Below are 15,985 nucleotides of genomic sequence, written 5' to 3'. Positions count from 1 at the left end.
GATACATGTGTGCCTAATAAGGTAGCTTTCCAATCCAGCAATTTTCACAGTCCAAGCAGAACACTCATTCACTGGGTGGCCAACTTGGCGTTCAGGTTTGGATTGCCCATGAACCAGAGAACATCCTCTCTTACACCTTTAAACCAGCTGCAGTGTTTGAGCACAAACATTGATGCATGATAAGAATTTCCATAGTTCTCTCGCCACAAATTCTGTTAAATACTGAGAGAGTTACCACATCGTTGTGTCGTTCTCAAATAGATCCTAAAAGTGCCAAGAATGCTATGAGTGGATGCTCCACTGTGAGCATCTTAAGAGATATTTAAGATATGTGATAATCCAGAGATAGTTTAGTGCGGTAAAGGAAATAACAATCGTGCTTTGCCTGAAAAAATTACACAAGCCTTTCCTGGAAGGACACATCTTTGATAGCCTGGTTCATATGATATTTGTGCCCTCTTCCTCCAGTCGAGAGATTGATCATTAGGCTCATGCAGCTCTCGCTCTCAATGAGATCCTAGATGTGGCAGACAAATGTATCTGTAATGGCAATATATGTCATTCCAAATAGCATTTTTATGCAGTTACATCCTCATCTTACCACAAGGGCAATAGAAAGATACGACAACTTGACACAGGCTGTCTACACTTAGCAGCTTGACTCTTGCGTTCTTTTAGCACAAGCACTTGAGTGAATAATTGTCTGAATATCTTCTTGAATTAGGGCTCTGTCAACAAGAAGGTGTCAAGAAGTGAAGAGGACACATTGTCTCTTGCATAGACAAGGAAATCCACCCTCTGCATGGTCCTCTATATGTGATGCATCTCTGTCATTTGGAACGTGGGAAAATGGCTTGCTGTAGCCATCACTTCAGCTATCTCTCATTAAGGAAGAAGACCGTTGGAAGCGTTGCATTTGTCTTCTCTATTGTGAGAGAATTCTGACAGAATTTGTTAAGGGAATTGAAGGAACAGCCTCAGAGCTTTTTATCCTCATGTCTGAACTAAATTCCAGTTTGGCAACATATGCAACATATGCCTTTCCCAATGTATGTGTGCCAACTTAAACATTTATCTCGGAAAACTGCATTTCTGATACATTTTTCTCATAAGGCATGTTAGTCAAATTTGAGGATTTTCTTCACTTTGCAGTAAGTAGGTTCAAATGCCCTTCAAGGTTTTTTTGTAAAAATCATGGAACATTTATAGCTTCCAGAGGGTTTGAATATTTAAAAATCCATCTTCACAACCAGAGAAGAAGCTATGTTGAATGTTAAGAAGGACCTCCAGGTTTCACTACGTGAAGCAGTGCTGTGTGGATGCTGATGCTGTGGGAGCAAAAGTCATACCGCAAATGTTAGACACTTCAAAATGTAACTCCTTACGTTCGCCCGTGGTTTACTGGATTGAAGATGGTGTTAAGCTTCAATTTAATGAGGCGATGTGACCCTGTGTTAAGGCACCATCTTGTTTACATTATATTACTTAAAAAGGCTCATGAAGTAATGGACCCTATTCAATAGCTGAGTTCTACATCAATAATTGTTAACACCATGCGCGCTAGCGGAATTCCGCTCGCACGCTCGGATTTGCGAAAACGCACTTTACGTGACGAGCTGGGCTCGTCATCAGCGTGCGAGGAGGCTACGCCATGACGAGCCCAGCTCGTCATCAGCGTGGAAGGGGTTTTTATCACAAAATTACAAAATAAGTGATAGAGTAAATGCCAATGTCTGGGCCCCAATATATATACTGCAAAATCATTTGTCCTCTGAAGGCAGAGGGTGCCTGTGCCCAGCCAAAATCAGTTCTGTCCTCATCATCCTCCTGGGTGCAGCTTCCGGGCAGGAGGTGGGACAGCATTGTTTGAGAGCAGACCTGGCCCAGGTAGCTGAAAGGAAGTCTCCTCCCCCTACTCTCGATTCTATGAGGGCTCAGGTCAGTGAAAGGAAATCTCTGTCTCCTATTCTCTATTCAATGCAGGTCCTATTCAGCTCAGCACTGACTTATCAGACCACTGGAGCCAACACCCTCTCCTGCCCCCTGTCACTCACAAACCAGACATGGAATTCCAAAACCCAGCCGAGACAAACTAGATGGTTAGTCAAGAAAATACCTACTTTCTAAAAGTGGTATTTTCGAACACAGAATGTAAAAATCACAATCACTAAAAGATGTATTTTAACATTCTGAGTTCAGGCATACTAATTTCGAATTTATACCCTTTTCCCTGGGTCAGTTAGGATTATAAGATGTTATAATCAAACTGCCCATTGTGCCCTATGGGAACATGCAACCTTGCAATAGTGAAAAACGAAATTGGCTGCAATTCACTATCAGGACATGCCACACACATCAGGGCATGTCCTTCCTTTTACATACAATGCACCCTGCCCTTGGGCCTTCCTTAGGTGTGACTAATATGTAGAAAAGAGAAGGTTTAGGGACTGGCAAGTGGGTGCACTTGCCAAGTCGACATGGTAGTCCTAGACTGCACGCAGGCTCTGCAATGACAGGCCTGAGCCGTATTTTACAAGCTGCTTCTTTGGGTGGCACAAGCAGTGCTGCAAGCCCACTAGCAGCATTTGATTTACGGACCCTGGGCACACATGGTGCACTGTACTAGGGTCTGACAAGTAAATCAAATAGCCAATCATGGAGTCAATAATCGATGACAATAATTTACAATAGGGTCACTTGCACTTTGGCACTGAACAGCAGTGGCAAAGTGCCCAAAGCATCTAGACCAGCAAAAACATAGCAAAAACACATGAGGCAGCTGGAAAAAAAATGGAAGGGAAACCCACGCCAATGGTGCCAGGTCTAACATCATTTAAATACAAATGTAATATTTGAGAACAAATTGTATCTGCTATGTATGCTAAACTTCTGATCACTAATGCAGTCCCAATATCAGATAATCAAATTTTTGATACTCTTGTTTCAAGACCATCGACATCCACACTATATAAAATTATTAGATCTTCAGATACTGAGAGGCACAAATCACAGGTGGAACTGAAGTAGAAAGAATATCTCAATGTTAACTGTTTTTTTAATCTGGGTAAAAGAATTGTCTCAGTATTAGAAAATCTTCAAGGACAGCAAACACTACCGATCCTTTTTTGTATATAATAGACTTCTTATAACTTCTCAAATTTTGTCTAAAATAACTCCCAACATACCTACCACATGCTGGTCATGTGATGAATGTGACACAACTACAAACACTTACTATTTAGTTGCCATTATACTCACCAGTTTTGTATTAAGGTTTGGGAACAGATAAATTCTGTATTTCAATCAAATTTGCCTTTTTCCTAAGCCACTCTATTCCTAGGCAGCTTATCAGAAGACTGGAGTGATTGTAATGTTAAATATTTAAATTCCTGATTTTGCTAGCAGTTGTATTACAACATATCACCAAAACCTGGAAGAACTAAAAAAACATTTGTTTTGAGCTGGCTGATATATGAAATATGTTATACCCATGGGCTTGTTAGAGCTTATATTGCACCTTTCTCACTTGCAATGAAAAGATAAACTCTATGGTCTCCTCTTATTATTCATCTAAATACTACTGCTATTTTGTGTGCTTTACATCAGCCTTTGATTGGAGAGGTTCCTAAACTCCCTTGAAAATCGTAATTGATTCGATAATTACGTACAGTTGTTAATTCATTACCACATTTATCTGTAAACTTTATATATGATGCTTTTATGTTTTTATACTTTTATGAATTTCATTGTTCAATTTGAATAAAGTTCTTTGACTATATAAATTCATATAGATACTTTATAATATGATGATTCTCAATGATTGTTGTTTTTTATAGAATTCTTCATGTTTATTATTACATAGGCTTCACGTCTTATTTACTTCTTAAAATGTCTAACTTTTCATTAATTCCCCATTGTTCAGTTCTTTATCATTTTCATTTTCTCTTTTTCTTCTCTTCCCGTTATTTTCCTTTTTACTTTATCTTTCTAAATTCCTTATTGGTCATGCATGGATTTTTGTATACATTCCTTTTGTTCCGGTTTTGAATTATTCATAGGTCTACATGTATTATTCTAGATATGATCTATTTTACACTATCTTCTGTATTAATGCATAATTCTGTTGTTCATTACAGATTTTTTAATATCTTATAATCATATAACTATGATCAATAAAGCCTTTCTAAAATAAAAAAATAAAAACTTGAACATTTGCAGTTTGAAAAACCATGTTGGGCTCTAGCGTTGCACCCATAAGTATTAATAACTAAAAAATATTTTTTACTTCAAGCACAGATTTTTGTTTCTTATACTTACGACTTCTGTTATCTATTCTATAGATATTCAATTTGAAACTCAGTGCAATTATGTAGATGCCACAGTGGAGCAATTTCTGGCTTGGAGCTGTAGAAAACCAATATTCCCATCACCCTTTGCACCATTTGATTCTGGCGACTACTGGGCGTATGCAGATTATAAATACTTGGCCATGCTGTTGAGCAACCATACAGACATGTTTCAGGTAAACTCTCTTTATGAACAGTTGACTGAAGTTGTATTCATTGTGAACTTTATTATCACCCGTCCCCCTACTTGATTAGAAGTATATCATTTTTTGCTCCTTTTTGGACTGTTGACGTTTTGCCTTGGATGCGGGGTACCAGCATATAGTGATTCTTAATTTAACTTAGGCCTAGCTTCTGTTACAATATTTTGGTGATTATAGAGATCCAGCATGCGATAGACGTACTCACAAAAAGTAAGGTTCCATTTTGTTTAGTGGAATGATAAAAACTGGCAGGTTACAAAAAATAAAGCTGTCTCATTGCTGCCCAAACTCAAGTTATAGTAGTTGGTGCAGCGAGCTAGGTTTTACTGCATTTGGTTTGAATTGAGCTCTAAGGATTCGTAAATTTCTAAGATCCCTCAGCCTCAGAAGGAGTCTTAATGCCACTAAGCATTGGGCTATATGTGGGCTACATCTGGGTAATATTTGTGCTACATTTGGGCTCTTTTTTCTCTGGTGGCCATTTTGGGAGTCTTATTTGTTATGAAGTTTGGTATGCATGGTGCCTAGTTTTGAAAAAATTTAACTTTCTTAAAGCGTTCTTCAGTGGAAGTGACTGATAGACTACCTAAAGCCTAAATTGATGTCTGTGCTTGACCAACTATATATTTATTTTTATTATGTGTAGAATACTAAATACTCATGATATCAATTCTAAACTTATGGACTCTACCAACGGATTTCAGATGTGCCTTGAATATTGATTAGTTCACAAAAAGATGCTGCATATATCCTTTCCTATTGGTTACCACTTGTGAACTAGATCCAACTATCTTCATTTCCATTGATGGGATCTTCTCACTGGCCTGTGTGGACACAACTTGGCCCATATTCTGATTGGTTCCTGACAACCCACTTGTGCCCTTGTTTTAAAGAACATATTTCCGAAGGGTAAGGCTTCTTGAACTTGTGCCTCTTTAACTCTTTGTGCCACAGAGGCCTGGCCCGATGGGAGCGTGAGTAATGAAGTCTGCTCTATGGATTCACTCCAGACAGGCATTGAGTAGGCAAAATTGGTAGATTGCACCTGTTCTGTCCAGTCTTTTTGGTCTATAGAGTACTGCATGTTGCCTCTGAATCTATTACCAGTTCATGAGGGGTGATTGTTACAAACCTAACCAACAGAGAATATATAGAATTTCCATTGTTCAGTAATGAGAATTACTTTGTACCAGACACAGAACAGCCAAGGCTGACATTGTTTTCTTGTAACAGTCAAAAACACAAATTGTACAGCTTTCTGAAGGCTGCTCTGGTTGCTAGAGGATGCATCACTCTCCAGCCATGTTCTAAGTAGAAATCTTATACTCCTTATTCTTACTATCTCAGCTATAATGTCAGACCACAAGTTGACATATTGACATTAATTCATGAGACTGTCCTGGGGACTAAATCTAATGCGAGGTCAAAGAAGGCCTAAGCCTTGTGGCCGTGGGAGATCAATGGCGGGGTAGAACACCAAGCACCAGTATCAAATTCTGTGATCTACCTTACTCAGATTGAATCTAAGCATTTTCACTGGCCTCCTCCATCCCAACTGCTCCACTTGTGGGGCTAAAAATAACAGAGTAGCGGCTCGTGTGATATTCCCAGTGCAATGACGGAACAGGGTAAAATTCTAATGGCTTTGCCTACCCATCAAACATTTACCACTTATTAAGTTGGATCTTTTTAAAGAATTTTTGTTTTCAGGTTTTTAGAACTACCAGCTGTTTAGAATTGGGACAGGTGGGGACAATGACTAACTAATCACACATTTTCTGTGACAAATGAAAGACCAATTATTCTGTTTCAGAATCTTTGAAGTTCTCCACCTTAAGCGTGTTGCTTCTACTAGGAAGAGTTTCTTTGTTTTTGTTTGACAAAATAAAACATTTCATTTTTGCTGATGAAAGAAATGCAAATCAGTCATTCCTGTGATAGTGCACACTATACTTCAAACTAAGTACAGAGCCGCAAAATGTATCCCCACTATTGATTTGGCGCTTGATATCTGTGCACTGACTTTGTTTTTTCAAAGTTGTATCATCCTCATTGGAAGTCTATTTATTGAATTTCATGAATGTGTGTCGTGCCTTTGCTTACAGAGTTTACTCCAATACAGGTTGCTGGGAGACCTTCTGGTCGACAGAATCTTTGATTTACAGATTTATTTCATTTTTGTTAACACACCCTTTCAGACTTCGATTGGTGTATGCACAGATTTTCTTTAGGAATACAGTGTAACCATTAAAATAAGTTAAAACAGACCCCTTATCTTAAAACCATTGGATAAACAAATCCCTAGTGGGCTACAATTCAACTAAATAAAACATATTTTGAAAAACATAACTATAAAAAATAAGAAACAGAATAAAAAAGTAGTAAAGCATAGCCCAAGAAAAAATACACATTACTTTCAGACCATTCAAATAGCACTTCATATGCACCTACACTAACGTCATGTTAATGAAAATATGCCAGAAATCCCTACATTATTATAAGTTGAAAACAGCGTAGATGGGATTTTTCCATCCCAACTTAATTTTGTGGGAATTCAACAGAGTTTATCTTGTGATATCCACATTTTCTGTATCTTCATTATTTTGATGAAGCTAAATATATCTGCCTTCAACAGAACCATTGTCACCAGATCATCATATGCCTAAATGAGTTGCACGCCACTTAATATACACTCATTTAAAATTATCTCATATGTCCTTCCTGCATGCCACCTACATTCAGCTTGCAGCGCCAGTGCTGTATGCGGATGACGGGTCCTGTACTCAATTGAAAGTAAACGGCCTCCTCCACGGTCTGAAAAGAACAAACAGACAGCACTCCTTTTCTTAGTTCCACAAATGGTGACGTGTTTCGGCATATCACCTTCCTCAAATCAATACAACATTAGTACCCTTAGGAAATACAGGTGTCAACCCCTCATAAACATAGAAGAAAAACTTCAAATTCATGTTATCAATCTTATTGGTCAAATTCTATTCACAGCAACATGGTAAGGATAATCTTTGCCATGATAATAATTCATACATCTTGCCAAAATAAATGTAAAGAAATGTATACACAAGTAAATAAAAATTCTACTTATTCAGTTCCTAGGGACATATGAGAAATACTTTTGATTTCCACAATAACGTTATTTATTTATTTATTTTGCAACTTATACCGCGCAAACTAAAACCCGAAGGTGTCAAGGCGCCTAGCAAAAAAGAACAGAGAGCGAACAGACATGCACTTACATGTACGCTTGGACAAAGAGGCGAGTTTTAAGGGCTGCTCTGAAAGTTTGGAGGGAGGGGAGGGACCTGAGTTCTAATGGAAGATCGTTCCACCATTTAGGGGCCAGGAGGGAGAAAGCCTTACCACCCCATCTGGCTTTCCGAGTACGAGGGATGTGGAGGAAAGAGTGATTGGAGGAGCGGAGGCTCCTGCCAGGGTTGTAGTATGTCAGGATGGCTCTGATCCCTGTGGGGCTGCTTTTGATTAGTCATGTTGAGTTTACATGAAAAAGTGATACATGCCAGAAAGTGCCTGTGTTGTAATTAACTGAATCTCGTAAAGGTAAAAAGAAACCCTACTTAGGGGAGAGTTAGAGTGAGAACTGTTGGAATAGGATTCACCACATGCATAAAACATTATATGCACCGATAGCCCAAATACAAAGCACTGCAATTTTCGATATATGTGGAATGGTGTGATCATATTTCCACAGATGGACCATTACATCACCCACGTGGGTGTAATTCGTCCGACCCCATATACTGTTATAACATGATCTCTACATAGCTGTTCTGTGAGGTTTAAGTGACAAGTGGAAAAAAAAGTGCAAAATGCTTATAAAAAATCTTAAAAATGCAACATTTTACCTACATGAATTCATCATCAATATATAATTGAAACTTGACTAGAGATCAAACCATACAGCAATGCCAAACTGACAAATCAGAAACAGACATTATATCACATTGATCCTGCTAATCTCCTGTGTGAACATGGAGTTCTTCATCCGCATCCAATCTTTGTGGGGATTTAGAATTCGAGGGGAGGATGTATTCTGATTCCAATAATCGCAGTTTCCACTTCATGTCTCCTCCTCAAGGGTTCAATTGAACTCTGTCAACACCAAAAATGAAGCGTTTGTCAGGATCTTCGTCAAGCAATGTTTGTCAGTGTATGACCACTGTATAGGAGATATCTCAGTTGTGGATTGTTCTCAAATGCTTGAGTACTCCTGTTTGGATTGGGAAGACCAGTTGAGAATTTGTATAGCGTTCTCTCCTGCTAGGTCTACAAGCGTTACATTTTCCACAGTGGAAAGGTAATCTTTTCTGTTGTCCTGGTCAACTTGCTTGAGTTGTACAATGACTGTGTACTACGATAGCCCTTGATAATTGTGCATTCCTATAAGTAATTGCTGGTTGGGCTGAAACAGATTTACTTGGAATGGGGTCATTTTAAATCACTTTCTCTTGTTGAGACCTGATCGGCATTATGGACTGTGATTCTGCATTGTATGTTGTAATCATCCTGACAGTGTTGTTAACCTTATGTGACTTGTTTGCAAGTAAAGTTTCTAGATGTGTACCATTGTACTTTTGACTTGGCTACTCTTACAACTTTCCTTGGGTAACCTCTTGCCATGAATCTGATTTATTATCCTCTTTTCTCCTTCAGTGTATAGGGTTTCAGTGTTACAGCTATTTTATGTTATTGATATGTATAGCACACTAATAACCTGAGAAGGTATCCAGGTGCTTAGGCATGTATGTAGGTGTGAGGTCCCCACGGTGCTTATACAAAGAGCTATGTCTTCAGCTTCTTGCGAAACTCAAGCCGTGAAGAAGAGTCTCTGATGTGTTGAAGGAGGTTGTCCCATGTCTTGGGTGCAAGGTAGGGGAATGAGCGACCTCCAGTTTTGCCTCTGCGGATGTGAGGAATATGTGTGAGACAGAGTGTAGATGTCAGGTGGTTTGGTAAAAGTGTATGCAGCTATTCAGATATTTTAGCCTGTGTTGTGTAGGGCTTTGTATGTGTGCATAAGAAGTTTAAATTGGCTGCGCTTGTGACGTTTTTTGAGGTGCGGTTTGATGTGGGTCCAGCCTGGGAGGTTGAGTGTGAGTTTTACAGCAGTGTTCTGGATGGTTTGGAGTCTGTGTAGGAGTTGTTTGGAGATGCTGGTGTAGTGTGTTACCTTAGTCTAGCCAGCTGGTGATGAGTGCTTGTGTGAAGTTCCTTCTGATGTTCTGAAGCCACCATTTGAAGATCTTTAGCTGCATGTGTAGGATATGGTAGCAGGAGGTGCATACTGCTTTGACTTGAGCCGTCTTGTTAAACTTGTCATCAAGATTTCCTGCGTTCCCTGTGGATGTTAGTCCTAGCTCCAATGACAACCAGGTGGAGTCCCATGGGGAGCTCATGTTGACTTCTGTCTTGTGGGAGTTGAGCTGCAGGAATTTGGTTTGTATTCAGTCTGCTACCATTGTCATGCAGTTGGTGAAGTTGGTCCTGGTGGTGGTTGTCTTGTCTGTCAGGGAGACGATGAATTGGGTGTCATCGGCGTAGGAGAAGACAGCGATGTATTGTGAGCAGACAGTGTTGCGAGTGATGTAATGTATAGGGTAGAGGGTGGAGCTGAGGGACGACTCCTGTGGGATTCTGCATCTCAATCTCTTGGTCTCTGATGTGAAGAGTGACAGCCTGACCCTGTGGTTTCTTCTCGTGAGGAAGGAGCAGATCCATTTGTCAACAGATCTTTGTATGCCAATCTCGTGGAGTCTTCTGGTGAGGGAGACTGTGTTGAAGGCTTTGAAGAGTCAAAGCACAAGAAGAAAGCGAAGAAGCATCGTCGCTCTTCCCTTTCTCCCCGTCCGTCGGCTAATGCGACGCAGGTCCTGGAGCATCGTCACTCTCTGGCTCCATCTTCGGAGCCCGCTGGGACGGCTCCATGCTTCCCTCCCTTTCCCGGAGCATCCCCTGCCCAACTTCGTGCATGTTACGAACCGCTCCATAGCATTTTTGGGCAGCCCGACTCCGCTGGCGTGCCTTCAGGCCTCGCTGACTCAGCTGGGGGCCCTGAGCCTTCGATGCCGGTGGCTCTGGCCTCGGCGCTGGAGAGCCCCCATGGATCCATGCCTGGATAAGGATTGCCACCGGTCAAGCTCACTGTAACTTGGCAGGCGCCAATTCTAGTGACTACGACCCGATGTCAGTTGTGCCCCCAACCTTCGTCGACCCCAACCTCACCCTAGACTTAGACACGGCGCCGGACCGAAGTTGCTGGGTACTTTTGTACCGCTGTCCATCCCTGGGGTTCCCTATCACCCTGATTGGCAGCCAGAGGAGGCTGAAGAGGACTGGGAGGGGCCAGTTGACCCTATAGCAGACCAACTTGAGGAGCCGGACTGGCAAGAGGAATTGGGTGATGCCAGTTGTCTGGATACCTCCCCAGACGTTGGTATGCTTTCTCCCCCTACTGTGGCTATAGAGGAGGGGGCTCGCTACACTGTGGTGTTGCGTAGGGCAGCTGAGGCCTTGGGCCTTGAGATTCCTACAGTGGCTGTCAGGACTATCCTCCTTCAGCCTGCAGCAGCCTCGTCAGAACCTCTGCTGCCTTTTAATGAGGGTCTCACTGACATCCTTCTGGGCTCTCAGTCCAAGCCTGTTAGAACTGTCAAGTCTTCAAAAGGGCAACATCATTCTGTATGCACCATGAAAGTAGAAGTGGCTGAATCAGCAGAGAAAAGACCACTCAGAACCGCTGTTAGTGTTCAGTGGTTCACAAGCAGAACTTAAAGATGGCCGCCGACTCGGAAGACGAGTCGGCGGTCTAGTTGTTGTTTCCACTCCAGGTGCGAAAGGCTTTGGTGAAGCGCTCGCGACAATGTTAATGCGCACTTGACTGAAGTTTCTGAGGGAGACAGTCAGAGCTCTCGGAGTTCCAGTAAAAATCTGACTTGTAGCGTTACTGAGAACTTTCTAATACCGTTTCACGGACCAAGTTTTCATATCCTTAGAACCTTGTTTTTTCCACAAAAACCAATGAACTGAAGAACAAAAGAATCTACTCACCGTGTCCAGTCCTCAAGAGATGTCGTGGCTCGAGCAGTAGAGCTGCAGCAGTCCGCAAGTAACCTGAGAAAGAGGATACAGAAAAAGAAGATTCAGATAAGTGCATGCATGCTAGAGAGAAATTAAGTAAATAGTGTGTGAAATGCTTATGAATGGACAATATCAAAGGCAATGTAATTCTAGAGGTTTTTCCTGAGAGAGAATACAGATAAGGAAATACTTACCAGAGAAGAGCCAGCAACATAAGGAAATTCCTGAAAGACATAATGAGAAGAACTACTTAAGACAAACATAATAACTATGTAGAGAAATATTCACATTAAGGTATTACTTAAGAAGAAGGAGCTTGTAATAGGAGGTAAGAGCAGTATGAAAGGGTTATAGGCAGGAACACATATATATATATATATATCTATTAAAAAGAGAATTAACTTAAGTCTATATTCCAGAAGCTCAAGAGTAGTGAATACAGAAGGCATACACAAGAGAAGAGTAGCACTAGTATCTGGATTGTTAGGTAAGAAGCAGTTATAATAGAATAGAAGATTCTGGAGAAATAGGAAGGAATTTAATGTTTCTTGTCTTATGTGCATTGGGGCTTCTAAAGGTTGACAGAAAACTATCGACTAAAAGGAAGAAGCTGAAAAGAACAGATCCAGAGCAGTCTCTTCTTAGTTTATTATTTTATCCAATTCCCCCTTCCCCCTTTGGGGTCCTTGGGGGCAAGTTTTATATAACTGGCTCTGGGTATCCTGGAGGTGGAGTTGGGAAAAGAGCAACCGCCTGTTCCTGTGCAAGTCGTGGCAAGAGAACTCTTCAAGACAGCTTGACAGAGTGAAGTGCCCACGTTATTTTATTGCACCTGAACAGGATGGCTGAAGGAATAAATCTACAGACCTTAGGAACTGTGCTTGAGGCCATACAAAAAGAATTGATTGCAGTCAGAGAGGAGAATCAGAACCTTAAACAAGAAGTAGTGAAATCTAGGAAAGAAACTGCAGAATTGGCTCAAAGGATAGGGAAAACATTTAGTACTGGAAGGGAGAATATAGGAACACCAGCTGAGAGGGCAAACAGATTAACAACTCAGGTAATCCACTCCCTATCCCCGGTAATTCCATTGGCCTCTCCCGAACGATTTAGTGGAGATCCCCAGAAAGCTCAAATATTTTTCACCCACTGTTCCCTCCACTTTATGTGCCGCCCTTCAATATTCCCAGATGCGCAGTCAAGAGTATCATTCGCTCTGTCTTACTTAAGTGGTGATGCCGCTGCATGGTCTATGCCCATGGTCTCAAGAGATGACCCAATCTTGCAGAATTATGATTAGTTTGAAAAAGAATTCCTCAGAATTTTCGACAGAAGAAGAATATCGCAAGCTGTAGACAACGAATTATTTGAGTTAAAACAAGGCAATCGGGATTTAGTGGCTTACCTAGCCCAGTTTAATAAGCTGGTGTTAGAAACAAACTGGCCAGAAAGCAAGAGAGCCGCGTTTTTTTATCGTGGATTACGAGACGAGCTGAAGGACGTACTGGCACAAATTCCAAATCGACCCACAGAAATATCAGAATTAGTGGATTTGGTGCTAGGGATTGACTTTTGTCAAGGAGAACAAAAGGGTGAAAAGAGGAAGGACCTTAGGCCAGTGGTGCACATGTTTGATCGAATTCGATCAGAATATAGCAGGTCAGTAGAAGGACAACCAAATGCGGAACCTATGCAAATAGGAACTATTCGTGACCCGCTGACTAAGGAAAAGAAAGAGAAGAGAAGATTCGGGAATTTATGTATGTACTGTGGCTCAAATGGACACTTCGTGAAGGTTTGTCCGAAGAAACCCAAGACTCTGTTCAAGCCGAAGGAAAACTAGCAGCACCACCTGTAGGAGGAATTGGACCGGTGGATGCTAATCAAGAATCAACTCCGAAGGAACACTAGCTGGCTAATACGCTTCAGTCCTCGTCGCCTCATTTAATTCAATCCATGGAAATAAAATTTTGCGAAACTATTCTCACAGAGGGTGATGGTGGATTCAGGGGCTGCTGGGAACTTTTGTGACTTCAAGTTCGCGGCTAGAATAGGTTTGAGGGCCATACCAAAGTCCAAAAGCGAACCGGTGAGGGCAGTTGATGGCACAAATCTTTCGTCAGGACCAATTTTAAGTCACACTGAGCCCTTGCAATTAACCTCCAGAGACGTGCATGAAGAAGTTATTCAATTTAACTTGATTGATGCACCCCAATTTGAGCTCATTCTAGGGTTACCCTGGTTAACCGAACACAGTCCCACCATAGATTGGAGCACAAGAATGATTACAATGAATTCAACTTATGGTAAAGAAAATTGCCTAAGAAGAAAAGAAATGGACTGTGAAGACAACCCTGCGCGTTCCTTGTGCATGAATGGAGCTTCAATATTCGTTATCAATTCACAAGAGATACCTCAAGAATACAGAGACTTTGAAGACGTCTTCAGTGAAAAAGAAGCTGAACAATTGCCGCCTCATCGTACCTATGACTGTACCATAGAACTGAAGGCAGGTGCGAATCTACCCTGCAGTCGAGTCTATGCCTTGACAGAAAAGGAACACCAGCATCTGAGAGAATACTTGGATAAGTATTTGACAAATGGGTTCATCAAACCGTCTAAGTCTCCAGTGTACTCACCCTTATTTTTTGTGCCGAAGAAGGAAGGTGATCTAAGAATCTGTATAGATTATCGCGCCATAAACAAGATAGCCAAGAAGAATTGTTCTCCACTTCCTCTTATCTCAGTCCTATTGGATCAGGTCAAGAGTGCTCACATTTATACAAAACTGGACCTAAGAGGGGCCTATCATTTAATCAAGATGAAGGAGGGCGACAAATGGAAAATGGCCTTCAGGACTAGGTTTGGACTATTCGAATATCAGGTTATGCCCTATGGCCTGTGTAATGCTCCTACAGCCTTTCAGCTCTTCATTAATGACATCCTGAGAGAATATATTGTTCAATGTGCAATTGCCTACATCGACGATATTTTAATTTACTCTGAAGACACGCGTCAACACCAAGAACAAGTGAGAGGGGTTTTGCAGAAGCTCAGATAGAATCGATTGTTCGTAAAGCTGGAAAAGTGTGCTTTCAAAGTGGCCAAGGTGGAATTTCTGGGATTTGTTCTTTCCTCAACCGGTATGAATATGGACGAATGTAAGATCCAAGCTGTGGTGAACTGGAAATCTCCTACCAGCGTGAAGGAAGTACAGAGCTTTATTGGCTTTGCAAATTTCTATAGGAGGTTTATTGATGAATTCTCTAAGAAGATATTGCCCCTTACCAAATTACTACGTAAAGGTGTTAAATTTGAATGGTCTGAGGAAGCGGAGAAGGCTTTTAAATCGTTAAAGGAAAGGTTTACCTCGGCCCCAGTATTATTGCATGACGATCCGTCGGAACCATTCTATGTGAAACAGATGCTTTGGACCAGGCCATTGGAGGTGTCTTATCTCAAAGACACAAGGTAACTAGGCATCTACACCCCGTAGCTTACAGATCAAGAAAACTAACCCCAGCAGAGCAAAACTACACCATTACCGACAAAGAATTGTTGGCAATTAGAGATGCCTTCAAAGAATGGTGTCATTATCTAATGGGAGCCAGACATCAAGTGACAGTTTTTACTGATCATAGAAAATTGAAATTTATGAAGTGTGCCAAGACCTTGACGCCAAGACAACTCAGATCTTCTCTGTATTTTGCCGAGTATGATTTTATTATCACTTACCGATCCAGAAACCAAAACGGAAAGGCCGATGCCTTGTCAGGATTGATACTGATGATAAGAAATCTTTGGAACAGAATCAAGTCATCATACCAAACTCGAAGATTATCTGTGCTACTACTCCAGTTACCTTTGGAGAACAGATTGTTTCGATAATGAGCCCAGAAAAAATGTGAGAATGGGTTAAAGAAGAAGAAGAAGGAAGAGAAATCCAAGGTCAACTACCTTATCACAAAGGAGCCTTGTATATTCCAACCAAGGAATTACAGAACCAAGTGTTGCGTGAATGTCATGATAATCTGTTGACTGGTCATAAGGGAGAAAACAAAACTAAAGAATTAGTGAATAGACACTATTGGTGGCCACATATGACCACCGACATAGAAACTTATGTGAAGACATGTGAAATCTGCGCTCAGGGAAAATCTGAACGACAGGCCCGAAAGGATTATTACAACCCATTCCCACCCCTCCTGGTCCATGGCATACTGTCACTATGGATTTGATCGTGGATTTGCCTGCCAGTCAAGGTTATGATACTATTTGGGTGGTAGTTGATGTGTTTACCAAAATGGCACACTTTGTAGCTTT

General features: G+C 41.1%; 1 protein-coding gene across 2 annotated transcripts in view; it reads left to right on the top strand.

Annotated features, from left to right (window-relative positions):
- Positions 1-15,985, top strand: part of HSPBAP1 (HSPB1 associated protein 1) — a 1,203,084-nt gene that overhangs the window by 508,204 nt on the left and 678,895 nt on the right. For both annotated transcript variants that reach the window (XM_086958822.1, XM_086958821.1), the window contains exon 5: positions 4,341-4,522. In XM_086958822.1, coding sequence (XP_086814948.1) covers positions 4,341-4,522 — 182 coding nt within the window. The remainder of the gene's footprint in view (positions 1-4,340; positions 4,523-15,985) is intronic.

The sequence above is a fragment of the Lissotriton vulgaris genome, chromosome 2_1 (genome assembly GCF_964263255.1).
Source record: "Lissotriton vulgaris chromosome 2_1, aLisVul1.2, whole genome shotgun sequence".
In the NCBI taxonomy this organism is placed as follows: domain Eukaryota; kingdom Metazoa; phylum Chordata; class Amphibia; order Caudata; family Salamandridae; genus Lissotriton; species Lissotriton vulgaris.
Note: the sequence above shows the minus strand (reverse complement) of the source record. Positions and strands in the feature narration are given on the sequence as shown.